At 54.4% G+C, this 23,359-nt stretch overlaps 8 protein-coding genes across 8 annotated transcripts; 5 read left to right on the top strand and 3 right to left on the bottom strand.

The window, feature by feature from the left end:
• Window positions 1-481: 481 nt before the first annotated feature.
• On the bottom strand, window positions 482-1,286 carry CC84DRAFT_857537 (uncharacterized protein). Its single transcript, XM_018187640.1, has one exon. The coding sequence runs from the start codon at window positions 1,214-1,216 to the stop codon at window positions 686-688; it is 531 nt and encodes a 176-aa protein (XP_018033903.1). The 5' UTR covers window positions 1,217-1,286; the 3' UTR covers window positions 482-685.
• A 274-nt stretch (window positions 1,287-1,560) lies between these two features.
• On the top strand, window positions 1,561-2,349 carry CC84DRAFT_1248718 (uncharacterized protein; the record flags this gene model as incomplete). Its single annotated transcript, XM_018184265.1, has 1 exon — window positions 1,561-2,349. The coding sequence occupies one exon, from the start codon at window positions 1,561-1,563 to the stop codon at window positions 2,347-2,349; it is 789 nt and encodes a 262-aa protein (XP_018033902.1).
• Window positions 2,350-2,537: 188 nt separating this feature from the next.
• CC84DRAFT_857509 (uncharacterized protein) lies at window positions 2,538-4,750 on the top strand. The gene is made up of 5 exons (XM_018187639.1): window positions 2,538-2,876; window positions 2,928-2,995; window positions 3,061-3,349; window positions 3,398-4,090; window positions 4,139-4,750. The coding sequence occupies exons 1-5, from the start codon at window positions 2,623-2,625 to the stop codon at window positions 4,512-4,514; spliced, it is 1,680 nt and encodes a 559-aa protein (XP_018033901.1). The 5' UTR covers window positions 2,538-2,622; the 3' UTR covers window positions 4,515-4,750.
• An 860-nt stretch (window positions 4,751-5,610) lies between these two features.
• CC84DRAFT_1149035 (GINS complex, Sld5 component) lies at window positions 5,611-6,910 on the top strand. The gene is made up of 3 exons (XM_018176654.1): window positions 5,611-5,897; window positions 5,993-6,121; window positions 6,192-6,910. The coding sequence occupies exons 1-3, from the start codon at window positions 5,730-5,732 to the stop codon at window positions 6,558-6,560; spliced, it is 666 nt and encodes a 221-aa protein (XP_018033900.1). The 5' UTR covers window positions 5,611-5,729; the 3' UTR covers window positions 6,561-6,910.
• A 322-nt stretch (window positions 6,911-7,232) lies between these two features.
• Window positions 7,233-8,958, top strand: CC84DRAFT_1206889 (Arabinanase/levansucrase/invertase). Its single transcript, XM_018182065.1, has 4 exons — window positions 7,233-7,526; window positions 7,678-7,849; window positions 7,900-8,119; window positions 8,175-8,958. The coding sequence occupies exons 1-4, from the start codon at window positions 7,407-7,409 to the stop codon at window positions 8,842-8,844; spliced, it is 1,182 nt and encodes a 393-aa protein (XP_018033899.1). The 5' UTR covers window positions 7,233-7,406; the 3' UTR covers window positions 8,845-8,958.
• A 3,920-nt stretch (window positions 8,959-12,878) lies between these two features.
• On the top strand, window positions 12,879-17,426 carry CC84DRAFT_1206888 (uncharacterized protein). The gene is made up of 3 exons (XM_018182064.1): window positions 12,879-13,050; window positions 13,099-15,550; window positions 15,603-17,426. The coding sequence occupies exons 1-3, from the start codon at window positions 13,003-13,005 to the stop codon at window positions 17,258-17,260; spliced, it is 4,158 nt and encodes a 1,385-aa protein (XP_018033898.1). The 5' UTR covers window positions 12,879-13,002; the 3' UTR covers window positions 17,261-17,426.
• A 189-nt stretch (window positions 17,427-17,615) lies between these two features.
• Window positions 17,616-18,754, bottom strand: CC84DRAFT_1096113 (uncharacterized protein; the record flags this gene model as incomplete). The annotated part of the gene is made up of 3 exons (XM_018174650.1): window positions 17,616-18,298; window positions 18,369-18,660; window positions 18,716-18,754. The coding sequence occupies 3 exons, from the start codon at window positions 18,752-18,754 to the stop codon at window positions 17,616-17,618; spliced, it is 1,014 nt and encodes a 337-aa protein (XP_018033897.1).
• A 107-nt stretch (window positions 18,755-18,861) lies between these two features.
• CC84DRAFT_857470 (uncharacterized protein) lies at window positions 18,862-19,429 on the bottom strand. Its single transcript, XM_018187638.1, has one exon. It carries the CDS (start codon window positions 19,282-19,284, stop codon window positions 18,970-18,972), a length of 315 nt encoding a protein of 104 aa, XP_018033896.1. The 5' UTR covers window positions 19,285-19,429; the 3' UTR covers window positions 18,862-18,969.
• Window positions 19,430-23,359: the final 3,930 nt, after the last annotated feature.

Genomic DNA, 23,359 nt, shown 5'->3' with positions numbered 1-23,359 from the left:
GTTTTTTGGCCGAGCAGATCCTCTTAACTCTAGCTTTCGTGCGCCCATGCACTTTATCCACTTACCTGTTGTTCCCCGCATAATGTGAAGCTGAATGCACAAAATCCAGGGTAAAATCGGCTGGCAAAGTACTGCTATTCTTATACGTTTCAATGCTACTCAACGGTGCGAATTGAGTTCCCGTTCGCAGATCAGGCCAGTACCTAAGCCGTCCCGCGGCGGCTTAGCTGAAACCCTGAGATGTCGTGGATTAGCCGTCTTACTACGTGGGCGCTGAAACGTCGACCTGGAAACCAGCGTGGCGTCACCATCACAAACCGCCGTCGAGACGGATGGATGCTTTGGACCACGCACGGGCGCGCTGCGAAGTCAGTCTTCATCAATGTCGCTGTCCGCAGGTGATCAGAGCTCGTCTTATGGAGCTCTATGGAGCTCGACTTCGCATCTTGAATCAGTGAAGCCGCAGCCAGACCAGCATCAGCAGGTGGGCTGGTGTGTTTGTACAGGGCTAAACTCTGTCACCTGCATCATTCAGGGTCTTGAAACCCGAAGGCCTTGCTGAAGCGGGTCTGGGGTAGGATTTTTTCCTTGCGGCTGGAAGGCTTGGCTCATTAAAGAGTCACGGGACCGCGCATATTGCTGTTTCGGAGGTTTGTTTACAGGCGCGTTGACCGGTCCACGAGTCTCAGCTCTCACGCGACAGGCCAACAAACAAGCGCCGGGCCGGCCGGTCAGACCTCAGATGAGGGGCAGCCGCGTTGTTGTGGGGTCGAAAACAGCGTGACGGGGTTATGAAGGCTTTGTGCACAGCGGATGCGATGTTGGTGGTTGTCCTGGCCAGGATGACGCCGTGTTCTCGACTCTTTTCAGCCCGCCTCATCCCTCCCTTCCCACGCGCCGCCGGCCAGGCCGAATTGCGCAACGAACAACAGCGCATTTGCAAAGTTGGCAATGGCAGAGAAGAGTGCAGCAACAGAACGGGAAAACCGGGCAGTTCTTGTAGCGAACTGGGAAGCCCCCAAGAGGCCCGTATTGGATATGACGTCGGGGATCTTGAGATCGAGGATTTCGCAAGCAGTCGTTCGATCCACAACGAGCGACCGCAGGTGTTAGAGGGCGGCCCTAACGAGTTATGCGACTGCTTGCGGACTAGGGCCATGGAGATCATGGAACGATGGGAGTTCACGGGCCGCGTAGGGCGCTTCTCGGCGCACATTGTTTGCAGGACTGCACGGAATCAGACGCGGCGAGCTGGTCGGGCCGTCCAATTGGGGCTAACGACGGCCATGGTTGCTGTTCCAGGGCTGGTCGCCCTGGCCAACCGCAGCGCGCAGTCACAGGAGGCCTCGAGGGCGGTTCCTTGCTGTGAGGCGCCAAGCGAGGTATGACGACAAGTACGAGCTGAAGGGACGGGAAGCGGACTGCCAGAACGGCAAATGGGCGTGGTCGAAGACGGCGCTGCACGCGAACTGCGAGGCCTGGCGCGTGCGAGCCGCGGACGCCCTGGTGGTGGGCGGCGGTGGATTCTATTACTCTGTAGCTCAGTGCCTGCCATGTGGTATGGCGAGCTTTGGCGGTATCCCCAGGCGACGGTACGACGGCGGCCGACGCAAGGGCAGCATGGCCGGCACCGCTTGCGAGAATTTGCTCGGAGCTGCGTTTAGCCAGCCGGCGAGCGGCGTCGTTTCACAGCGCTGCAGGCACATGCCCGCTGCAGAGGTGATCCGTGCCAGCTTGCTCTGGCAACACGGCGGGCGCGCGCAGGCTCACGGCAGCGAGCATTGCGCTGCTCCGCCTGCTGCGACGTGGAGCGTCAGACAGAGATGGCGTGCCAATCGGCCCAGCGCCGGCGAGCAGACAGGTACGCACTGCGAACAGCTGTTGAACGGCAGCGGGGCCCGTCTAGCTGCAGCGACGCACCGCTCGAGTGCGTGGTGCACTGCAAATCCGCGCTGCGTGATTGAGTCGCTTTGCCATCATCTGCGTGCGTCTTCTGCACGCCCAATTGCACTCGCAGATGCAGCCGGACCGCACGCACACCGGCCGGCAGACGACGCAGCTTGCCTGTTCCTCTCCCGCTGCAGCGCGCCGGGCGTTGGCCATTGGCGAGGTGGGGAGGTGTGTGCAGCGCCTAAGCTCACGGACCCAGCCCTAAACCGCAGATGCTGGGTTGCATGGTTGCTGGGGCAGGCCGTCCTCCTGGCTGACTATACCCTCCACCGTCCCAGGCGGCCCTTCCTCTCCAACCTTCTTTGTCCCCAAGAAGGCACCCTCTCCCTCTCTCTTAAAGCAGTTGCTGGCTGGGACGTTGGTCGTTTTTGGTTCCACCGGGCAGTTGCTACCATCTAGTGCTCCCTCGAACCCGCCCGACCACGCCTGCGACCCATGCAACTTGCTGCAAGACGATAGCCACCCGGCCGCTCCCACGCAGAAGCATACATCTTCAGATTAGAATTAGCTTTCTCGTCTATAATTGTATGCTTACCCGCTGCCCTGGTCCACAGCCAAGTTCCGCCTCGACGCCGTGAACAAAGCATCCGGAGCCACGCTCGTTTGTCCTAGCAACGCCCGATCCAGCACCTCGAACCGCACCCCGAGCCAGCACACTCGACAAAGCCAGTCATGGAGATGTCTTCGCCGCTCGCCGCCATGCACCCGCCGCCGCTGCCTGGCCCATGGGGCTATAGACGCGACCTGCCTCCCTCGAAGCCGTTGTTTGCATCACATACCATGGGACCCAAGAACTTCAACTTCCGGGACCTGAGCATGAAGAAGTCTGGCGGCAACGACTACATCACCATGCAGCCCATGAGGGGATCTTCGCCCACTGCGAGCCTCGCTGCCGACATGTCCTCGAACCTGCACATGGACCAGAGGTAGCGGCATCCCTCGCACACACCCCTGCGTCAACGCTGATAGCCTTCTAGTCCCCAGCTCACGACACCGAGAAGGTCTCTGTTCACATCCAGCCTGTTCCAGCAGCTAGACAATCGGGGTAAGCAAGCTTCTACCCATGTACGGGAGCACAATTGGGGTTGTTGATACTAAGTTCCTGTGTAGAAGGAACCACGACCCCACCCGTACGATGGGAAGGTGTAACAACTCCGCCAATTCCTTCATCGTCGCCCTGCTGCGTACCCGACTCCATGGACATCTCGCCGCTCCCGCACAAAGCTCCCTTTAGCTTCTTGTCCAACGAGCGTTCCCTGCCTTTGGCTTCTCCCACCCCAGAAGTCTCTACACCTTCCACTGACGACGACATGCTCTCGCCCTGCGAGCTGCCCACCCCGTCGCAATTACCATTTGCTGCCCCCGACATCGAGGCACCGCGTCCGACTTCAGCCAATGAGTACGTCTTGGCCAAAACTATGCTTGCATGTTGTGTTGACAAATACAGACGCAGAAAGCCTACCTTCCTCATGCGCCCCGGTCTTGGTCGCACCAAGAACTATTCGACCAACACCGTCTCACTGAAGACACGCAAAGAGGAGATTCCGGCCTTCCTGTTCGGCGCTGGTGTCAACACCTCCACCCCGTCACTGGACGAGTGCTTCACAATGTCGCCTCCTCCGGAACGCCGGCCGATGTCGAACCCTGCTGGAGGCTTCCCACGGCCTAGGCCCTTTTGTTCCAACATCAGGAAAACTTCCGCCGGCCCGGCTCGACGGCCGTCTAAGATCCGCAGGTCGCTCAGCATGTTTGAGCACCCAGGAGATGTCATGAACGCCACGCAGGAGAGTGAGAGCTACACCCCGAGCAGTCTTCAGTCGGTGATGGACGTTGAAGAAGCACCTGGCCTGAAGCTTCCTCACACCCTGCAGCCTAACGAACCGGACAGCTTGCCTCGCATCTCCGACGCAACCATGGTCGACATCATCAACGGCGAGTATGATAGCCTTTATCAGAACAAGTACATCATTGACTGCCGCTTTGAATACGAGTACAAGGGAGGACACATTGATGGAGCGATAAACTATTGTGAAAAGGAGAAGCTGTCAGAGCGGCTCTTCGGATCGGATGCACCTTCGGACACAGCCAACACCCTTCTTATCCTACACTGTGAATACTCCGCACACCGTGCGCCCCGCATGTAAGTTGTCAATCGCAGCATCACCTTTCGCAGGCTAATTCAGACTAGGGCTCGCTTCCTCCGTGAAGAGGATCGCAAGATCAACGCTCACCGCTACCCTCAGTTGTCGTACCCTGAAGTATACATCTTGGATGGTGGCTATAGCGAATTTTATGCTTCACACCGTGCCCGCTGCTACCCACAACAGTGGGTCAAGATGGACGCTGAAGAGCACCAGGCCTCGTGCGAACGGGGCATGGCCAAGGTTCGACAGCGCTCCAAGCTCAACCGAGCTCAGACGTTTGCCTTTGGACAGCAATCTTGCCAGATGGAAGACTCGCCCACCGCTGTCGGTCGCTCAAGAAGCGGTGGCGTTATGACGCTCAGTGATGACATGCTCAATGCTGGACGACTAGGCGCTTCCCGTCGCATGGCCTCGTACTGAGCCGGCGACGGGCAGTCCATGATTTCTTTTCACGATTTTAAAACCACTTGACGGCGAACTGGTTCATGGCGTTAATCATTGTTTGCGGCATTCGACATCGAGCCTGGCGTTTGGTCACATTTCCAACTTCATCCTTTGCGGCGTTCGAGCGACTGCCCTTTTGATCTGGCTGCATCGGACGGGAACACCGAGCGGACGGCAACGACTATTTCGATAGTGCGTAGCATAGTTTGGGTCTACCCTGCCGTCTTGTTCCAGGCCGATTGCATTGCATACCGCTCGGCTCCTCCGGACCGGGCTCTTCTATAAATTCTCGCGAGAGTCTGCTGGATACCCATTTTTTGTTTTCTAGCACGCTTAGAGAGCAGCAGAAGACGGCTGCCTCGCGAGCTTCATTTCCTTTGTTTGTCTTATTCATGCCCATCCTCACGGATCTTTCTATGTCCCCTAAAGAGCTGAAAAACTGCTCTTATGCCCCCAGAACCATCTGAAGCACCATCACGAAACAAATACATCCAGCCAGGCCTACGCGCCTTGGACATCACCACCACCTGCATCGACACTGCATCTCCTTTACACTCTCCTACCGCGGCATTTTCGCACACAGATTGGACTCTTCACCACGGCACCACTACATCTCGGCATCGGTTGGGCTTTTTGGTTCCTCGGTCTTCTTCCGGCATTCTCTCTTCTGACTACTGGGCACCCCCCAAAAGATGTTGTTCGGCATCTTGTTGAGTCTCCCCCGACTTGATTGTACTTATACTTCGTGCTGCTCTTCTCTGCGGGCCAGGGGTTGGCAGTCGGCGTACATATTGGGGTTACTAGGCCGCGCAGAGAGAGATATCAGGTAGTGATTTAGGTACCGCGTCGTAATGGGGAGGAGAGACGACGGTCGAAAGTCTGTCTGTTCATCAAAAACATACAATCGTCATATCCAAGCTTTGTTTGTTTACTGTTCTTATCTCCGTGATGGTGATCCTGACTCGAGTCTCGAGGGCGTTTCAGTGGGCGATGGTGGCGCACGGCCAATGACGAGCGCGCCGCTAGCGACGCACATCAACCCTCGAGCCCCCACTTCACCGCCAGCGCCGTGCCCCACCCCTCCCGCAATGTCTCAAAAGTGCTAGTAACGAACGGACGCGTCCCGCATCACGGCGGCCACCTGAGACTCACCACATGCACGAATGACGCGTCGCGCGTGCCCCCCCTACCATGGACATCGATGACATCCTCGCCGAGGTCGCCGTCGACACGATGCCGCGCGAGACGCGCGACTTGCAGGAGCTGACGCGCGCGTGGGTCGCGGAGCGCATTGCGCCCGAGATAATGGCGTGGCCGGGGGAGTTGATGGAGAGGGTGCTTGCGAGGGTGGGGAGGCAGGTACGTTGCTGGGAGGGGAGGTGAGATGGTGTGGAGGGGGCGCCGAGGGTTGAGGTTGAGGTCGAGGTTCAGGCTGGGCTGACGAGAGCGCGCAGATTGAGCTCGTGGAAGACCAGACGGGGAACATGGATCCGAAGACGAATTTTCGCCTCATTGTTGTGCAGACCGAAGTGGAGCGATTCAAGTTTCTGGTGAGGAGTTTTTTGAGGGCGAGGTTGAAGAAGGTGTGTACACCTTTCTGAGCACTGGGAATGGGCACGGGGCGGAGCAGAGGGGAGGCTAACAGTATGCCAGATCGACACCCATCCCTTCCACATCCTCGCGAAACACACAGAGTCCGATGCGTCCCACCCTCTGCTCTCCCCCGCAGAGTATCAGTACCTCACCTCGCACCAGGCGCTGCTGGCCGCACACTACGGCGCCTCCTTCCTGTCGCAGTTCCCGAACAGTCTGCAGCGGATGGACGACACGACGGGCGGGATCAGCATGGTGGATAAACCCGACGAGGACGCCGCAGTGTTTGTGAGGGTGCTGAGGGATGTCGGGGAGGTCGCGATAGAGGGGACGGATAAAAGATTGGATATGAAGAGAGGGGATGTATGGGTTGTGAGGTGGAGTGCGGTGAGAGGTTGGGTGGGGAGTGGGGATTTGGAGGTTATATGACATGATTGGGAAGGTGTGGCATAAGGTCGCCAGGAACTGAGTGGCTGCGCCCGATAACGCTGGCTTCGGGGCAGCTTTAGCGGGAAGAAGACTAAGGGAGCGGGCAAGCTGTCGATATATCCGCTATGCATATTGAAGTAGAACCGCACGACGGAAGTGGAGCCCAGCGAACATCACTCACCTCGGCGAGACACGGCTATGGAAATACAAAACACTACATAATACACGAGTCTGTACACAGGGAGTGCAGTGTACGTCAGACGGCTCTGCGACTGACGACGTCACTACTGAAGAGACCATTTTACATGCTCCCGCAGTACCGTGTGATCGTGGAATTGTGTGCTGGCGTGATTGGTTTACTGCGCGCATCTAGTAGCAGAGTTATGAAAGTTCATGTCGGATAACTGCCCTGGAACATAAAACCAGAGCAGTGGAATTAGCGAAGCAATAAAGATACGCAGCAGGTTGTGTTCCCGGTGGACCATAACTACACGGTCGATCATGTCGTCAGCCTGCGCCGGCCCCCACCGGGCAATGCTATCCGCCGTACACAACAAGCAGAACGCGAAAGACAGACGATGCGACTCAACCATTTTGCATCAAATGCCATGAGATTTGCTCAAATTTCATGTATACTGAAATCAGCTTCGGCTCCGGGTAGTCTCCATGCTACCTTACACAATCCCAAAAACGTGTGCTTTCACTTGCCCGCTGCTGAACCAAGCCAAAAAGTACTAAAAAGTTGACGTGTTTCGAAACACCGCCCCCAGCACCCCTTGGCACGCGACAGACAACCCGCAAAGTCCGTTCCACCTTCCACGGCCTCCGCTCCTAGGCGGACCACTAATGTTGCCACCATGCGATGGCGGTGCCTCGTATAACCCCCGACGCGTCCTAAAATATCCGCCGACATGCAGACTGCTGGGTGTTTTGGGACTAGCAATCTGTGGGGGAGTACCGAATCAGGTAAATAGAATGTTGAAGGCCTGAGTGGGTCGGTAATTGGGGAGGTCACTCTGAACGAGGAAGTGGAGGGATGGGGATATATGAAGTGGCTGAGGCGCATCGCATGGTGGGTTCTTGGAGCAGTATCCTATAGCAATTTGGTTTCGTTCAGTACAGTCGCAAGCCAAGTATCGTCGCCATGTTCGTTTCGCTCGCTGCCTTTTTCACAGCTTCAGCGCTGGCGTCGCCGTTGGCATCGCCGCTAGCTGCACAGCCGACAGCGCGCGATGTACAATGTCAGGGTATATCGGGCCCGTTTCTGGGCTCATCATTCCCGGATCCATGTAAGTTTTGCTGGTTCCAATTGTTTCGCTCAATACTGACGGAAGACCAGCCATCACAAACGAGGGCGGAACTTGGTACTCATTCGGCACCGGGAATGGCAAGGATTTCCAGAGCGCAAAGACTACAGACTTCAAGAAGGGCTGGACCCGCTTCAAGACGAGTCCGCTCCTCGCGATCAGAGAAGCAACATGGGCCGGACAGATGGAGAGTGGAAGTTCGGGGCTCTGGGCGCCGGACGTGATGAGGAGGACTGACGGAAAATATGTCATGTGCGTGACAGACATTCTCACATCGGCCCATCAGCCGCTAATCTACTTCGCCCAGGTACTTTGCGGCGCAAGACAAGCAGAAGATTTCCCAGCACTGTATCGGAGGCGCAATCGCCGACACCATCGAAGGTCCCTATCACCCCGTGAACGACTTCCACCAATGCAATCGCACCGCAAACGGCGTCATCGACCCCGCGTGGTTTAAAGACACAGACAACAAGCAGTACATCGTCTATAAGACCGAGATCCCCGCAAACTTCCTCGAGATCCGCGAAGTCGCCAATTCCGGCGCCAAAGAAGGCGTGCAGTGGACCAGCAACGCAGTGCAACTCCTCAAAGTCAACGGCCAGGGCTTCAGCGACGGCAACAACATGGAAGCGCCGTATCTCTTCAAGCGCGGGGACGTGTACTTTTTGACGTACAGCACGCATATCACGATGGACGGGAGCTATGATGTGCAGTATGCGACGGCGAAGAGTGTGTGGGGGCCGTATACGCGTGTTAAGGAGCCTCTGCTGAAGAGTGGGACGCAGTATGGGTGTAAGCTGGTTGGGCCGGGGGGCGCGAGTTTTCAGCGGTTTGTGGGCTTGGGGAAGGGTGAGGAGGGGACGAGGATCGTTTTCCATGGGTTGACGGAGGAGATGAGCATCAACAAGCGCGTCGTGTATACGGCTGATGTCAAGGTGAAGGGGGATAAGCTTTCTATTCCTTCGTTGAGGAGGTAGGGGCGGTGGTTCGAGGGAGGCGTTCGGGCTGTTTCAGTTATGCCAGGTGTTTCCCAAGAGATCCCATTCCTCGTATGTTCTAGGCATATGGCTGCCCCCACCTCACCTCGGTATGTATTTCCGATGTGCAGTACCGTCCAGCGGCTGTAAAGGGACCGCGACGAGTGCCGCTGTGAAAACCAATCGTAGAACCAGGGGCCTCGCAGATGTTCAAAGTGTAGATGTTTAGTTTGTGGCCGTCACACTGTGGAAGTGACAGCCCCTAAACTGAAAAGGCTCTAAGGTATTCCGCGGTACTGGTAGCCGGGAAAGTGAGAGTCGGCGTAGAGGGGAAACGCACAAGTCTCTTGTCAGTGCTATATCAGACCTCTGTGCGACTTGGCAGTTCTTCCATTGTTGGTCGGATACACTAACATTGACGGGTGAGAGAAAGGACGTATTCTGCTAGGTTTATCGATTGTGGAGTATGCCTTCGGCAAGTAAGACACAGGAGCAAGCGTATCGGTCGTTCGCTCGTCTCCAAACGGGTCAGATTGGGGCCGATATCGGGGGCGGAGTCACTCGTGACGCGAGAGTCACCAGGACGCTGTCCTAGGGTAGGCTCAGACACGTTAAACAAGGTTCTAGGTACCTTGCGTCAAGTTCTACACAACGTAGCGTGTAAGGCGTGAATGCTGACGTTGTTTGCCGCCATGGATCGGGGAATAGGGGCGATAAAGTGCTTACCCTATCGACTACGGGAGATAAGCCGGTAGTATCCCCTTGTGGGCATGGGTATCCAGGGGGTTTACAGCCGCATGTAATGTAACAACCGTGTAGAAAAGCTGCTTGGTATGGGCTATGAATGTTGACCGGTTCTCAGAGCATACGGAAGAATGGTTGCTTCCGACTCCCGAGTCTATCTCCGTTTGCGACTACAGCATCGGAAGCCGAGGTTTCAGGGGCAACTATCTGTCCTGTCTACCTTCGTGGCGACTCTAAGACCCTTACAGGGAGTCGGGCAGAAGGAGGTTTGATAGCTTAGTATTTCGACCAACTGGTGGAGTGGTCAAGGCTATTTCGTACAGTGCACAAGCCTGTTTTGAGACATAGAGAATACACGCGGCCCTGGAATATGCCTTCCTCGGGTTCCAGATCTAGAAGGAGACTCCTTTAGGCATTGCCCAGCCAGGCATGTAGCATAGTTGTACTCAGGGCCGCCAAGAAATCCGGTGCGCGGCTTGCAACAGAGCCGCATGCAGCACCTGGTAGAGTTGGAAAAGGGGGACTGGGTAACCTTGGCATTGAAGGATAACAATCCGTCTGCGCGTCAGCAAGAGCCTCATTATCCGCCGCGGAACGATTTGATAATCGGTGACCCTGGGATCAAGCTACTGCGCGAGAGAAGCATCCCCTTCATTCACAGAAGCAGCATGCAAGATCAGCAATGTAGGCCATCGAGGCAACTGTTTCAGATTGACAGATCTTTGGGGCTTAGGCGTGAACTTGTGTGCCAAGGGATTTGTCAGTCTGTCATTGGTGTCGGAAAGTTTGTGCTCAGCCTTGTTGCAGGTGCGTTAAGATGAAAGCGCGATATAGTGGGGCTGTGAACTTTCCCCTGTGGCCGATTAGTGTTTCGAGATACGAAACTGCGGAGTGTTGTGATCGCGAGTAAGATTTCCGGGTATTGAATTGCACTGCCACGTGCAGGTCAGTACACAGGCGGGTGAGCGAAAAACAGTCGATAGCTACGTTGCTGTCCTGATCCCGGCTGATGTCCGCGCAGTGCGAACAGTATAATGGAAGGCAAGAAAACTGCCTCGTGCAATTCTTTCGCAATAAGATCGTCCCGGTCAGGGACAGGAGCCTTCAGCCTAACGACCAGGACCAGGCATGAAGGGCCACGTGGGAAGGAAGTTCTGTGAGCGGGATCTGGACGGTACGCTAGCTGCACTGGCCCAGCTGAGCATATGGAATCGTGGTAAAAGGTCAGCTTATCAAAGTCGATAAGAACAGATACAGCAGGACGGACGGACCTATTGCCTTGTTCGGCCACATCTTGGTCGTTTACAACCTCATGCAGTGCAATTAAGCGCCTAGACCCGTTTGCCTGTTTCCCATGTTACACCGCATATGCACAACAGTAGCCAATGGCTGAAACAATTGCGTGTGTGGCAGCGATCCCGGCTCTCTAATCGACCATTTTTTAAGCCTCGTAAATCTGGGGGAGAACACCACGGCATCCTTCCCGTAAGCTCGCCGCCACGGGCCGGGAGACTTCTATCGATAGGCTGCTATAGCCGCCCGCTCTCCTCGATAAGGCAAAACCCCTGAATTGTTGGAGTTCATGACGAATCTTTCCAGGGCAGGGCGCCCTGCGCCCCGTACATCTCTTCACCTGGTGTGTCGCAGAGAGGCCGCTAAACGTTTGATATCAGGGCCAGGAATCCAAACTTAGGAATGCGGTGTGTTTTTGGAGCTTTGTTCACCGGTGTCGTCGCAGTAAAAGACCAACAGACAGAGGTCCCTCAGTCTGTGCGGAAGTGGTCTGAGTTTCGGATAATCCCCATTCTAGGCAATTTCACATCATGTTCCTGTCCTAGACGCATGTAGCGAATGGCAATAGCTGACTTATGACTCTCGACATGCAGTCATCGATTTGGGGCGTTCTTCAGAAGAAGGTGCTATGGGGCGGCCGTCTGCATCACCGCTGAAGCCAGAAGGGTACAGGTTAGTATAAGAGAAAGCATCTTGAACTTTCGAACTGCATCCTCATCAGCACGCTTCCACGTCCAACCTCCCAAGCGAACAGAATCGTCTACATCAGCCTTCCATCATGCCGCACACTACTCAGAGACAGGCTCAGTCAACGCCGACGCAAGTGACCCAGACTTCTGCTGGCCAAGGAGGCAGTAGCAGCACGGTAGGTGCAAGTGGCTTCTCACTGATGGATGCCATTGACATGAGCTAGGGCTCTCAAAGCTTTGCAATGCAGAGCTGGTTGGCTGAAAAGCCAAGGGAAGGACATTGGACCCAATACAGCAGCCAGAACACCGGAAAGTGAGAAGAACATGCGCGCCTGCTATCGGATGAATCGAGGGTGTACCTGGTGAGGAGCGGGGCGGACTTCTAGACACTGAGTCGTTCGCAATGGCGATGCGTTCCACAAATTTAGATATTTTGGGGAGTTCTGTCGAAGCTGGAATCTATGGAAGGTGTTTTAATCAATTGGCGCGAGTAACCGATGGCTGGGACAGGTTGAAGGGGTTTGCAAGACCAGATGGCAGTCATTTCTTTAGCGGTCTCGAGCAGCCTCAAGCGAAATTTGTATAGATCTCTTTCTTGAATAGATGTGACTGAATCATAGATCAATGAGAGTGTAGACACACACTTCTTCTTGCAACCCATGCTCGGGGTAGCGCACTGAGACTTCGTACATGGAAAATCTTCACGATGAAGTTAGTGGCCTGGGTCGTGTCAAGAAAATCCGATGCATTCGTGTCTTTCGAATCTTATACATCTAGGCCTTGTAGTGCTCATTCGGATCCTCGCTCGGAACCCCAGACAGAAAAACAAGGGAGTTGTCGAGTTCGGATTTCTAATGTACCTGGTATCGCAGTACACCTTGTAGTCCTTCGCGAGCCAGATCTCTTGTTGTGCCCAGGCTCTACCCCAGTGCGAGCGATTGCCGAAGGTAACTATCTCGTCGATTTGAGCAGGTGTCAGTTGCTCATTCGCGGCGAACTGAACAGCAGCATGACGATATTCAGAGGAGGGGATGGCCGAGGATCCAGGAAGATATACGTGCAAAACAAGAGATGGCCAACAAGCACGTCTAAGATGCTGCCATTGGTCTAAGGGTACAGAACACGACATGCGCAGTAGCACGAGTTCTAGGTGACTTCGGCTAGCCCCATTTGGGACGGACCGCGGTGATGACGCCACTAGCAGCTCGGATTCTTGGGTGGGCGCGGGGCAGCACTCCCACCCCCACTATTCCATTCGACAGCCCTGCAGCCGTTCGTATCGCGTGCGATGTCTTTAGTTTTGGCCTCGCGCCACTTTGTAATCAGCCCATTGACTCACTACCTGGGTTCCTGATTGTTTACTCCACGCCATTACGGCCCCTAGAAATCCTGCTTCATTCCTCCAGCACATCCTCGAGCAGTGACATACAGCATGGGCTCAGCAGGCATCGGCGAGCGCGGCATCCGCATCGCCATTGACGTAAGGCTGTGAACAATAAAGCAATTGGATGCAGACTGATAATGATAGCGTGGAGGTACATTCACCGACTGCGTAGGCAATCCAGGCACAGGCAAGATGGAAGACGATATTGTTATCAAGCTGCTTTCGGTCGATCCCTCTAATTATGACGACGCGCCCCTCGAAGGCATCCGCCGCCTACTGTCCAAATTCACCGGTAAAGAAATCCCTCGTGGTGAGCCGCTAGACACCTCCAAGATTGAGAGCATACGCATGGGCACCACTGTTGCGACAAACGCCCTGCTGGAACGCAAGGGCGAGGACATAGCCATGGTGGTGACAAAAGGCTTCAAAGATTGCTTGGAGATTGGAAACCAATCGCGACCGAATATCTTCGCATTGGATATAAGAAAGCCGGAGGTCCTATACAAGAAGGTGGTGGAGATAGACGAGCGAGTCACCCTTGAAGACTATGCTGAAGATCCAGAGCGAACACAGACCGAGGCCAAGTCAATAGATGAGGCAGGCGAGGATGCAGAGCTCGTCAAGGGCATGTCCGGTGAGACGGTGCGCATATTACAAAGACCCGCCGAGGAAACTATACGGAAGCAGCTTCAAGAGGTGTACGATAGTGGCCTGCGGAGTATTGCTGTGTGCCTGATGCATGGCTATACCTACAACAACCATGAGGCATTGGTCGGCAAGATCGCAAAAGAAATCGGGTTCGAGCACGTTAGCTTGAGCCATGAACTCATGCCCATGATCAAGCTAGTACCAAGAGCAACTTCTGCATGTGCCGATGCGTATTTGACACCGGCGATACGAAAGTACATCGAGGGCTTCTCGAAAGGCTTCGAGGGAGGACTTGGTACGAAGAGTGTCAAACAAGAGAGCGGTTCCAAGGGCGCGAGGTGCGAGTTCATGCAGTCGGATGGTGGTCTAGTCGACGTCGACATATTCTCTGGTTTGAAGGCCATCCTTTCAGGCCCGGCGGGTGGTGTGGTGGGCTATGCGCTCACATCGTATGACCCAGAAACTCAGATTCCGGTTATAGGCTTCGATATGGGCGGCACTTCGACAGACGTAAGTAGATATGGAGCGGGAAGATACGATCATGTTTTTGAAACCACCACCGCCGGCGTGACAATTCAATCTCCTCAACTCGATATCAACACTGTTGCCGCGGGTGGAGGTTCGCGCTTGTTCTGGAAGAATGGACTGTTCGTCGTTGGTCCGGAGTCGGCGAGTGCACACCCCGGACCAGCATGTTATCGCAAGGGTGGTCCATTGACTATCACCGATGCTAATCTGTTTCTCGGACGTCTACTTCCCGACTTCTTCCCAAAAATATTTGGCAAGAACGAAGACGAAGGCTTGGATGCGGAGGCAAGCGAGAAGCTGTTCAAGGAATTGGCAGAGCAAATCAACAAAGAGGTCGCAGGAGACAATAAGGAGAAGGAGATGTCGCTGGACGACATAGCTAATGGATTCATAAAGATCGCGAACGAGACGATGACACGGCCCATTCGAAGTTTGACGGAAGCACGAGGTCACGATACGTCAAAACACAGACTTGCAACTTTTGGTGGCGCTGGTGGCCAGCATGCAGTAGCAATCGCAGAGGCCTTGGGAATCTCCCAGATCCTGGTCCATCGCTATTCTTCCGTCCTATCGGCATATGGCATGGCGCTTGCAGATGTCGTAGATGAGCGACAAGAGCCAGAGTCAAAGGTGTGGTCGGACGATAAGCCGACACGCGAATATCTACAAAGCAAGATGAAAGATCTCAAGTCGAAGTCCATCGCTAGGTTGAAAGATCAAGGGTTTGATGCAGATCAGATCAAGTTTGAAGAATATCTCAACTTGCGATATCGTGGCACCGAGTCCGCTCTGATGATCATTAAGCCTACCAAGGAGGAGGCCGAGAAGGAGTTTGGAGGTGACGATTGGGCATTCCACAAGGCTTTTATCAAACAGCATGAACAGGAATTTGGTTTCACGCTTCCAGACCGTGACATCATTGTAGACGACGTCCGCGCAAGGGGCATCGGTAAGACCTTCGAGGGTTTGGAGAAGACGGTCGACCAGCAACTCAAAGAGATCAAGCCTAAGGATCTTCAGAAAGGGGACAAAGTGTACGCCACACGTAAGGTGTTCTTTGAAGGCGGTCGGCAGGACACGGCGATCTACAAGCTCGAGGATCTGAACACAGGCGACCGTATCAATGGACCCGCTATCATTGCAGATGGTACCCAGACGATAGTGGTTACTCCGGAGGCGTCAGCATTGATCATAGACACACATGTTGTTATCAACATTGGAGAAAGTGATATTCAGGATAAGAAGATTGACACAAAGGAGGTTGACCCAATCCTTCTTAGCATCTTCGCCCATCGCTTCATGGCCATCGCCGAACAGATGGGACGTGCCCTCCAGAAGACGAGCGTGTCCACTAATGTCAAAGAGCGCCTTGACTACTCGTGCGCACTTTTTGACGCTGATGGTGGGCTGGTCGCTAACGGTAAGTGGCCCTCATACTAACATAATATCGTGGATGTACTGACACTTTCCAGCACCCCATCTTCCCGTACACTTGGGCAGTATGTCGACTTGCGTTCGCAAACAGTCAGCCATATGGAAAGGCAAGCTTAAGAAAGGTGACGTTCTCGTCTCTAATCACCCTATGTTTGGCGGCACTCATCTGCCCGATATAACCGTCATCACCCCCGCCTTCAGCGGTGACGAGATCATCTTCTATGTCGCTTCGCGTGCCCATCACGCTGACATAGGAGGCATTCTACCTGGTAGTATGCCTCCTGCCAGTCGAGAGCTTTTTCAAGAGGGCGCTCAGATCAAGTCCGAGAAGCTCGTATCGGAAGGACACTTCAATGAGAAGAGAATCACCGAGTTGCTGTACGATGAGCCGTCCCAATACCCTGGCTGCTCAGGAACCCGGTGCCTCAGCGACAATATCAACGATCTCAAGGCACAGGTCGCTTCCAACCAAAAAGGCATCAATCTCATCAGCACCCTGATGTCCGACTACGGCGAGGAAGTCGTCAAGTTCTATATGACGAACATCCAAGCCAACGCCGAGTCGAGCGTGCGCAGCCTCCTCAAAGACGTGTACAAGCGCTTCGAAGGCCAGGACCTCTCAGCCGAGGAATTTATGGACGACGGATCCCCCATCCGCCTCAAAGTAACCATCGACCCCGACAAAGGGGAAGCAGTCTTTGACTTCACCGGCACAGGCCCAGAGGTGTATGGCAACATCAACGCCCCCGAAGCAGTCACCTACTCGGCGATAATCTACTGCCTCCGCTGCCTCATCAGCGAAGACATCCCGCTCAACCAAGGCTGCCTCAAGCCCATCCACGTCTTGATCCCAAAGAAATCCTTCCTCTCCCCGTCCGACAACGCCGCCGTCGTCGGCGGTAACGTCCTCACCTCCCAACGCGTCACCGACGTCGTCCTCAAAGCCTTTCGCGCCTGCGCCGCGTCCCAGGGCGACACAAACAACCTCACTTTCGGCTTCGGCGGGCAGTCCGCCGGTGAAAAGGCAAAGAAAGGGTTCGGCTACTACGAGACCATCGCGGGCGGGTCGGGCGCGGGGCCCACGTGGGAGGGCACCAGCGGCGTGCACACGCACATGACCAACACGCGCATCACGGACAGCGAGGTCTTCGAGCGGCGGTACCCCGTGCTGCTGCGTGAATTCGGGCTGAGGTCAGGGTCCGCCGGCGTGGGCGCCCACAACGGCGGCGAGGGCGTTGTCCGCGACATCGAGTTCCGCATCCCCGTCCAGGTCTCCATTCTCTCGGAGCGCCGCGTGTACCACCCCTACGGTATGGCGGGCGGCGGGGAGGCTGCGTGCGGGCTGAATATCTGGGCGCGCAAGGTCGATCGGAGGAGTCTGGATGAGAACTCGGATATGCAGCAGGACGATGAGGGGGATGGGGCGAAGACGAGCGGGGCGGTGGAGGCGCTGGTCGAAAAGCAGAAGGAGATTGAGGCTGGAGAGGAGGATGTCGAGTTCAGGTATATCAATCTTGGGGCAAAGAACACGGCGAGTATGAAGCCAGGAGAGCGGATTATTATATACACACCTGGAGGGGGTGCGTGGGGGGAGGCGGGTACGGAGAGTAAAGCTGTGAAGAAAGACGATCCGAGGGCAGCGTGGAGAGGCGGAAGTGTGAGCGCAAGACACCAGACGGCGGAGGCGAGCGCGTGAGCCAGACTCGGCATAATGCCGCTCTCGTTGGATGGTGAGCACCGCCAATAGGGTCTTAGGTCCAAGTTATGAACTCGTATACCAGCCTAAGTCACTTCAGAGACAATGATGAAATGGCCAACTGGCGAAGGTTTCAGGCTACATGCGGTCTTCACGTGTCTACGGGAGGCAGCGGTATATAGCAAGAGTCTTTTCGTCGTCTGTATCTACGTGTCGTAAGTCGTGATCGTGATCTAGAAAGAAGTGGTATAGTACAAGTCAAGTCCATCCCAGTCAGCCACCATCAAAGCCCAAACGCCGCCGCTGAAGTGCTCCTCGAGAACGCAAAACGCTATGCACGACCCATCCCACCCTGTCACCGCGGCGCCGCCAACACCATCGGCACCGTCTCCTTCAAATCCACCTCTCGCTCCAGCTCCTCCACATCGTGAAAGCGCCCGACATGGTTCACCAGCGCCTCCACGGTCCTGCACACGGCATCCCGGTCCCGGTGCTTGTTGCACAGCACGCATGCGTAGTCGCCGTCAGGGGTATGGCACTTAATCACGAAGCGCTGGCCCAGGTGGAACTCGCGGGCTTCAGTGACTTCCTTCCCGCCGTACACGACGGGCGTGCGCTTCCCGATCTGCCAGAAGTCGTCCGCCGTTGCGTCGATACGCCGGCCGCAATCGGGACAGCGACAGTCTCCTCCCGGTGCGAAATCGCCGGCCAGCGGCTTCGCGGGCCTGAACTGTACACTGAGGGCGTACCGGCAGAACAGGGGTTCATCTTCGACGACGGTTGACGCGCGTTTGGGGGCGGGGAGCGCGCGCATGGGGGAGTCGCGGCGGGAAGGGGGCTCGTCGATGCCGGCGAGGCGCTGTTGTTGTTGGCGGAGGGCATCGATGGAGCCCTCGCGGGCGGCGTCGGAGGCAGCGGCGAGCTTGGCCATGTCGGCGCGGGAGAGCTGGCGGTCGTTGTAGAGGGCGTCTTGGAGGACATTGATGACGGTTTGTTGCAGCTGGATGATTTGCTTTTGGAGGAGGTTCTCTGTTATTGCTGGGGCGGCCGTCAGCATACCCTACTCCCACACCACACTTTTCATGATGGGCAACGAGAGTAAACGTACTGTCTCCCTGGGCGAATCTGCTGCCCAGCCGCCCGTAGCCCTCGTCGTACTGCCGCTGTATGAGCTGCGACGAGTGCTGGAAGTTGCGCGTATATTCGTCGCGCTCCTTGTCCTTCTCCTTTGCGCGCTCCTCGGCCTGGTCTATGCGCTTACGCAGGGCCTCGAGCTCCTGATTTTGCTTGCCATCCGTCTTCTTCTGTTCCTTGCGAGCCTGTACCGCATCGTAGAGATTCATCGTCGTTGTGAAGGTACCAACTATGGTAGAACATAGCGTCGCTACAATGAAGGTTTTCTGGGGTTGCGTTAGTTTGTACATTCAGCTTGAGCAGCTTTAGCAGCTTTCGTACCTTGAGGTTCTTCTCCTCTATCCACGTAGAGTAGTTCATGATGGGCAATTGTGATGCGGCGCAGCAGGCTCAAGACACGAGAGGACACGCCGTATCGAAGAAAGACGAAGGCCCCGATGCGCCAGGCGTCGACGAGTAGATATGGGGAAACTAACAAGGAGATCGCCAGCCTCCGCAGTCGCTTCGCTTCGCGGGCTATTGCGCACGCGTGATGATGCACCGAGTGGAGCAAAGAGCGGTGGACGAGCCGTTACTCAAAAAGCAAATCTAACTGAGCCCCAGGAGCTCAGGCCTGCCACTGATCCAGGGTAGACCCGGTCTGCGGATATACCAGGACGTACGGTCGCAACACATATGGCAGCAGGAAGTGGCATAGCAATGATTACCCGGCGCCGGGGCGTTTCGCGATATGTTGTAAGGCGTCGGATTTCTGACAACAGTGGCTTGACGTCATCGGCAGGGGGCAGTGTGGGACCTGCGGCTAAGCTTAGTCTGGGGACGTCAGTGGGAGCTTGAAGTGCCGATAATGCTTGATTGCGATGAGGAGGCCTGGATCTGGGGTCGCACATTGAGGAAACGGCATTTTGAGTAGCGTTGTAGGCGGAACTGGGCTGAAAGGGAAGCCACGTGCACGATATTGGACGGCCCGTACCACAGATCGACGCAGGGACTCTCACAAGGCTTTGTCGACTCTTGTACGCGGAAATTCCCTGAATCTCTGTTTAGCACTTCACTATCACAGCTCAAAAAGGGACAGAATGGATTTCCATCTTTTCGGGGCGTTGGCGGGCGCCAGCGGACCGCGGCCGTATGACGTCTTGGAGGACCTGAGCGGTGATCCTGTCGATCGCTGTAGCGACTACGATATCATCCCGTAACGCGGTGAGACTGCAAGCTGCAGCTTGGAAAAATAGACTTCGGTCTGGAAGCTGGATATTTCGTGAGTGTCGCTGACTATTTTGACGGTGGGTAACGCTTCGATCGTCGTGCGGGATGCAAATTGGCGGTGCACAATGGACGAGATTGAGTCTACCTAGGATGACTAGTGAATTTACAGCTTCAAAATCACGCCGCCTGTCTTCACTTGTCCAACCACCCTTCTGCGCTTATTATGAGATTGTATCGACTCGATATGTGCAAATACTGTTGGGTGTCTTATAGGTTGTTCTCGTTGCCGCCGTGGATAGGTGTGAGCCCGGCTCCCACACTTCCCAGCATATTTGATGCTAGATAGTAAATTGAGTCCACAATCTCGCTTCACTTGATCCCTAACCCGAAAATACAACTGAGTTCCGCCATGGAACCAGGCGAGCCGAAGTCAGCGGCAATGTTCCAAAGAAGCAAGTTCTTCCAACTACCAGCAGACCTACGAAATCGACTATACGACCTGCCGCTATATCACGAGGAAAGACCATACTTCCGCCGAAGCAGGTCACGCAAGCGGAAGCCTTTCTTCTTCGCTCCACGGTACAACGACGATCCGGAGTTCAACGACCACACGGTTCTTAAGCATCAGGAACGCCGGAACAGCACGCCGGCACATTGCCGGCCTCGCAAGCCACCCCCCGAAGATCGACTACTCAAGCTGGCGTTCTTGTTCTGCAGGCCTCCACATATCGTGCGATTCGGCCTGTTCTTGTTACCAGCTCCATCAGAAGCTATTCCATAACCTAACAAGAAACAGTCAGGCTCCAGATTTTGGCACTCTCTACGTGTTAATAAGGGTGCTGGAAAAGGACAGAGATACAGAACCATAATCCGGTGCCGCGTCAATATTAGCAGTCTCACGAGTCCGCATCCGCACTAGTTTAAGTCGGCTTCGCGCCCAGAGGAAGGACTGTGTAAATCGGATCTCCAATTTCGACAGAGTAGATACATTTATGCCTCCTACAAGACAGACACTCCATAGACCATAGATGCTGCGATTTCGAGTGAATTCAGGAACCCCTGCTCCCTGTATTCACTCGCCCAGAGCAAGACCTAGGACCAATCGAGTTTTTGGTCTTCATTTTTGGGGCACACATCTGCGAGTGAGGAACCCAATTTCAGTCGTCCTTGATTTTCTGAGAAGAAGGCGAGGAGAAAGCGCATAACGCCATGTAATGGTATCTAAATGCTGTTTGTTCGACAGAAGAACACCACATGGCGCTTCTGTGATAGCATTCGCGAGTACGCAAGTACTTGGACCCCATCAAATTTCCTGAATTTGCTTCGAAGCGCTCACGGGCACTATCTCTTTTGCTGGCTTGCACAGAGAAAAGACCCATTTGATGGTACAAAGGTCGTTTTGGTCTGCACATGGGGTTGTCGATGATCTTTTGTAGTGCCCGCATAACAATATAGGATGACGTGTTTTAGTTTCCCGAGTTGTGAAAGACACGTGTGTGCAGAGGAAGTCCAGGCAGTGAGAAACTCATCCTCCAAAGTCCACACATTGAATCTCTGCAGATTGGTTGAAGTGAGGCTTAATTCCTGGACATGAATATGCGAGGAAGAACATTTTACGGTTGGGCGCTAGGACTTATATGCGTGTCCAACCAAGAGGCCCCGACATATGCATTATGCCCATAGTTTTTGGAAGGGCATGCGAAAAGTTTGCAATTTGATGGTCATAACGAGCTCAATCAAACGCTTGAGTCTTTCATGTGAACAAGTTGGGGTGAAGCAAGGCCAACGCCCCGTGGAGTGATTAATCCTCATCCTCAGGCCACACACGCGGAGCATCTTTTTTCTCTTTTCGACTCTGGTGGTCCGCACATCGGCAAAGGTTGGATGAAATTTTAGTCGCTCAGGCCAGGGAGGTAGAATGTGCGGAGGTCCCTAGCAGTGAAGCGAGGTTTACCTATCTTGCCATATGAGGTCCCACTGCTTTGATAAAACCCAGGCACCTTGAATGTACGGCTCTTCGAGCAGCAGCAACTAAGATCGGAGCAAGACCAGATCCCATCGTGATGTGTTATCTACTTGAGGGCTCAGCATCTCTTTTCTACTCCGTTGATTTTGAAGTGCCCAATAGCATTGACATGAAGTACTTCGCTGTACTATCCAGTCACACCAGATTGAGATACATGAATACATGAATTGGAACTCCATGGATGCTACCCTTATCCCTTTCGAACCCCTCACGAACAAAGAATTGTCAGGCCATGTTGTCTCAGATAAAGCAGAAATCAAGTCTCATCGGCCCCATGTCACTCGTTTTCAGTCTTGTGTCGGTTATTTGCTTCAGTCGTTTAAAACAATGACTAGCATCCGCACATCCAGAAACTCAGGCCCATGCACTAACGAGACATAGCTTTTTGTATGTACGATGTTGTCTGCTACTTTCAGAGCGGTGCAGAACCAGAACTTCCTCCAGAATTGGGTCGCGTCCCATGTAAGGCCCGTGTTTTTTTTTTTTTAGTCCCGCACATTGTCTCACCAGGGAAAATCTTTTAAGTCGTATTAGCTGTTGTGTGGTCAAGTAAGGAAGTCTCCCTTCTAGCTAAGCTGCCGAGATATATGGTGCGAGCAGGCACCTCCATGATATACGCGGTCTCCATTTGGAGATTATTGGGGTAAGGCTTTGAATCCAGCAAACCCTAGGTCTCATGGCCGGCTTCCTCGGCTCTTTTAGTCAATACATCGTTTCTTGCGAGTTGTTAATCTGGTTTTACGCAAGAGTGACTACACTGAAATGGTTTTCTTTCCTATACAGATAGAAGAGATATTCATACTGACGTCGAAAGACATTTATAGTGTGCCATTTTGAAAGGTCAACCTCTCCCAGAGCAGAAGAAACCTCCCATCGCCGGATTAATGTTGAGTTTTGGTCCCTACATCCTCGCCGTCGTTCCGCGGTTTTGTCTCTGTATTTCTTGAGCAAGAAGCTTTCCTACCAGACAAAGTGTCGACATGCTCGATCCTGCGAGCGAAAACACCTCTATGGTCCCTGGAGGAGTAACTTTGTCCTGTAGATTTGTAATTTTGAGTCCACACATTCGTCCATTAGAATTCTTGTTTCAATCAATCACACCATCGACGCACTCCCGTAAAGAGCTTTCTCACCCAGCGAGAAGAATAGTCTTTATTTTACCGTCTCGGCGCCGAACAGGACATGGACCATGATCGTATGTGATTTTGGAAGCCCACAGACCACTTATGCGGAGATAGTATTGCGACGGAAGACAGAACCTGAAAGTCCCATTTCGAGTGTGCAGGTGCGTTCTTATGTCCGCTTAGACATAGCGCAGGGAGACTCTCCAGGACACTTGCGAGCCCACTCTGTTCGAGCCATACCAAAGAAGGAGCAGAAACGTTCCTTGCGCTCGCTCGGGGTTCGTCCGCACATGAACTTGTGACAATCTTTCTTTTAGTCCCACCCAACACCCACAAATTCCTGGGAAGAACACTCTCAAGTCGTGACAATGGCGGTATGTATACTCCTCTCCGCACCACCGCGCCATTTCGTTTTAGATTTTGCACTTTGGAGCGTGAGGACAAGTCATGGGAGGCCATTTTGATATCTTGGACAGCAGCCGGCAAAGACTCATATATTGTTGCTGGGCGACTTTGGCGTCCACATCGATAGGTAGTGCAGACATTTATGATCTGCGATGGGTAAGCAGCACAGCCAAATCACCACATGCTCCACTAGTCTTTCAT

The sequence above is a fragment of the Paraphaeosphaeria sporulosa genome (genome assembly GCF_001642045.1).
Source record: "Paraphaeosphaeria sporulosa strain AP3s5-JAC2a unplaced genomic scaffold CC84scaffold_7, whole genome shotgun sequence".
NCBI lineage: Eukaryota > Fungi > Ascomycota > Dothideomycetes > Pleosporales > Didymosphaeriaceae > Paraphaeosphaeria > Paraphaeosphaeria sporulosa.
The sequence above is the reverse complement of the archived record's forward strand: the minus strand, read 5'-3'. Positions and strand labels throughout refer to the sequence as shown.

What these genes read in the sequence shown, in the direction of transcription:
- CC84DRAFT_1206889 (XM_018182065.1), top strand. Translation starts at nt 7,407, where the DNA reads ATGTTGCCACCATGCGATGGCGGTGCCTCGTATAACCCCCGACGCGTC. An exon ending in GTGGGGGAGTACCGAATCAG is followed by an intron (nt 7,527 to 7,677) that starts GTAAATAGAATG and finishes GGTTTCGTTCAG; the next exon opens with TACAGTCGCAAGCCAAGTAT. An exon ending in CTCATCATTCCCGGATCCAT is followed by an intron (nt 7,850 to 7,899) that starts GTAAGTTTTGCT and finishes ACGGAAGACCAG; the next exon opens with CCATCACAAACGAGGGCGGA.
- CC84DRAFT_857537 (XM_018187640.1), bottom strand. Translation starts at nt 1,216, where the DNA reads ATGTGCGCCGAGAAGCGCCCTACGCGGCCCGTGAACTCCCATCGTTCC.
- CC84DRAFT_857509 (XM_018187639.1), top strand. Translation starts at nt 2,623, where the DNA reads ATGGAGATGTCTTCGCCGCTCGCCGCCATGCACCCGCCGCCGCTGCCT. An exon ending in CCAGCAGCTAGACAATCGGG is followed by an intron (nt 2,996 to 3,060) that starts GTAAGCAAGCTT and finishes GTTCCTGTGTAG; the next exon opens with AAGGAACCACGACCCCACCC. An exon ending in GCACACCGTGCGCCCCGCAT is followed by an intron (nt 4,091 to 4,138) that starts GTAAGTTGTCAA and finishes AATTCAGACTAG; the next exon opens with GGCTCGCTTCCTCCGTGAAG.
- CC84DRAFT_1206888 (XM_018182064.1), top strand. Translation starts at nt 13,003, where the DNA reads ATGGGCTCAGCAGGCATCGGCGAGCGCGGCATCCGCATCGCCATTGAC. An exon ending in GCATCCGCATCGCCATTGAC is followed by an intron (nt 13,051 to 13,098) that starts GTAAGGCTGTGA and finishes TGATAATGATAG; the next exon opens with CGTGGAGGTACATTCACCGA. An exon ending in TGGTGGGCTGGTCGCTAACG is followed by an intron (nt 15,551 to 15,602) that starts GTAAGTGGCCCT and finishes GACACTTTCCAG; the next exon opens with CACCCCATCTTCCCGTACAC.
- CC84DRAFT_857470 (XM_018187638.1), bottom strand. Translation starts at nt 19,284, where the DNA reads ATGTGCGACCCCAGATCCAGGCCTCCTCATCGCAATCAAGCATTATCG.
- CC84DRAFT_1149035 (XM_018176654.1), top strand. Translation starts at nt 5,730, where the DNA reads ATGGACATCGATGACATCCTCGCCGAGGTCGCCGTCGACACGATGCCG. An exon ending in TTGCGAGGGTGGGGAGGCAG is followed by an intron (nt 5,898 to 5,992) that starts GTACGTTGCTGG and finishes GAGAGCGCGCAG; the next exon opens with ATTGAGCTCGTGGAAGACCA. An exon ending in TGAGGGCGAGGTTGAAGAAG is followed by an intron (nt 6,122 to 6,191) that starts GTGTGTACACCT and finishes ACAGTATGCCAG; the next exon opens with ATCGACACCCATCCCTTCCA.